This window comes from Mauremys mutica, chromosome 1, assembly GCF_020497125.1.
Source record: "Mauremys mutica isolate MM-2020 ecotype Southern chromosome 1, ASM2049712v1, whole genome shotgun sequence".
NCBI lineage: Eukaryota > Metazoa > Chordata > Testudines > Geoemydidae > Mauremys > Mauremys mutica.
Genome location: NC_059072.1, coordinates 370,212,701 through 370,214,662, shown reverse-complemented (window position 1 = coordinate 370,214,662; position 1,962 = coordinate 370,212,701). Strand labels below are relative to the sequence as shown.

General features: G+C 51.3%; 1 protein-coding gene across 1 annotated transcript; it reads left to right on the top strand.

Annotated features, from left to right (window-relative positions):
- Window positions 1-601: 601 nt before the first annotated feature.
- Window positions 602-1,549, top strand: LOC123350955 (olfactory receptor 52N4-like). Its single transcript, XM_044989918.1, has one exon. It carries the CDS (start codon window positions 602-604, stop codon window positions 1,547-1,549), a length of 948 nt encoding a protein of 315 aa, XP_044845853.1.
- Window positions 1,550-1,962: the final 413 nt, after the last annotated feature.

Below are 1,962 nucleotides of genomic sequence, written 5' to 3'. Positions count from 1 at the left end.
TTGGCCACAACTGCAAATGAGTATGTGCTTTGTTGATCTGCTGTCAATGACCCCCAGGTCTTTTCCCCGAGGTGTTTTCTGGTTGGGATGTTTCTCCCTGGTACATGTCTTGGCAAAGGTTTGATTTTTTTTACAATCTCAGATTTTTAGCAACCGGGTGAATGGGGAACTCCCTACAGCATGAAATTTCTAGCCTGGCTTTCATTGCATTAAGGAAAAACGATGGATAACCAGTATCTACACTCGCGTTTCCTGCTGGTGCCTATTAAGGTTTCCCACACCACAACATGTAGATTTATTGATGAATGGAGCACCATCAAATATGGAATTGGGATTAGTAGGGCCAGTTGTCCATAATTCATTTATCTGAATAATGAAAATGTCATTGTTCAGTGTGTGTAGAGCGACCAATCTGCTTCACCCCTGAGAACAGCCTCCAGTAGCGCATGCAGTGTCTCATGTTAACATTGTCTCTCCATACAGGCATTTGTATTTTGACCATCACCCTAGAACCTGGGCACATACAGGAAGTCTGAGGAACGTATGGTACGTGCAAGAGACATCGTTCTGCCTCAGAGTTGGACACCTTCTCCCCTACTCCATGTCAGATTCCAACACAATCGAGTTCACCAACCCCTCCACCTTCATCCTGCTGGGTGTTCCTGGCCTGGAGACAGCCCATGTCTGGATCTCCATCCCCTTCTGTGCCATGTACATCATAGCCATCTTGGGGAACTTCACCATCCTGTTCATCGTGAAGACCGAGCAGAGCCTCCATGGGCCCATGTACTATTTCCTCTGCATGCTGGCCATCAGCGACCTGGTCCTGTCCACATCCACCCTACCCAAGACGCTGAGCATCTTCTGGTTCAATTCCAGGGAGATCGATTTCAGTGCCTGCCTCACCCAGATGTACTTCATTCACTGCTTCTTAGTGGTTGACTCTGGGATCCTTGTGGCCTTGGCTTTGGATCGCTATGTGGCCATCTGCCATCCCCTGAGACATTCCACCATCCTGACAAACCCTGTGGTGGCAAAGATCGGCCTGGCCGTGGTGCTTCGTGGCAGCATGCTCATTCTGCCCTATCCCTTTCTGGCGAGGCGGTGGCCATATTGTAGAACCAACATTATCCCCCACTTGTACTGTGAGCACATGGCCGTGGTGAAACTGGCCTGTGCCGACATCCACATCAGTAATTACTACAGCCTCTCTGTCGCCTTCTTGGTGACTGCTCTGGATGTGTTTTTTATCACTGTGTCCTATATCCAGATCCTCAGGGCCATCTTCAGCCTCCCCACAAAGGACGCCCGGCTCAAGACTTTTGGGACCTGCAGCTCCCACCTCTGTGTCATTTTAGCCTCTTACATCCCAGCTCTCTTCTCTCTCCTCATGCACCGGTTTGGCCACAATGTGTCCGTACATTTCCACATTCTCATGGCCAACGCATACCTGCTCGTGCCCCCCGTGCTACACCCCATCATCTACGGGGTGAGGACCAAACAGATACGGGACAGGCTGCTCCGGCTACTTAGTCATAAAGGGATGTAATGTTTTCTCCTGGTGCTCTGGCTCTCAGACCGAGCTCTGTGCAGAGCTGGCAGGTGACAGGGTGCTGGGCTATTTCCCTGAATCACTTGACTGGACAGTCAGAGAGACATTAAACCCTTTCTTGACGTTACTGCACTGTGTCAGCCTGACAAATGGGGGAATCGGTCTATGTACAATTCAGTGGGTTGCCACGTCTCTAATTGCTGGTATCTGGACCTCCAACACCCCACCCCTTCCTCACCTCTTCTGCCAAGGCTCCCTCCCTGCTTCGCCTCTTCCCCCCCAAGGCCCCACCCCTGTCGCTTGCTCCTCTATTCCCCTCCCCCGTCACTTGCTGGAGCCTTTCCACCCCCATCCCCCGACCCCAGCTACAAGGGAGCCATTTCAGATTTTGGTGGGGATGGCAACTTTAG

What these genes read in the sequence shown, in the direction of transcription:
- LOC123350955 (XM_044989918.1), top strand. Translation starts at nt 602, where the DNA reads ATGTCAGATTCCAACACAATCGAGTTCACCAACCCCTCCACCTTCATC.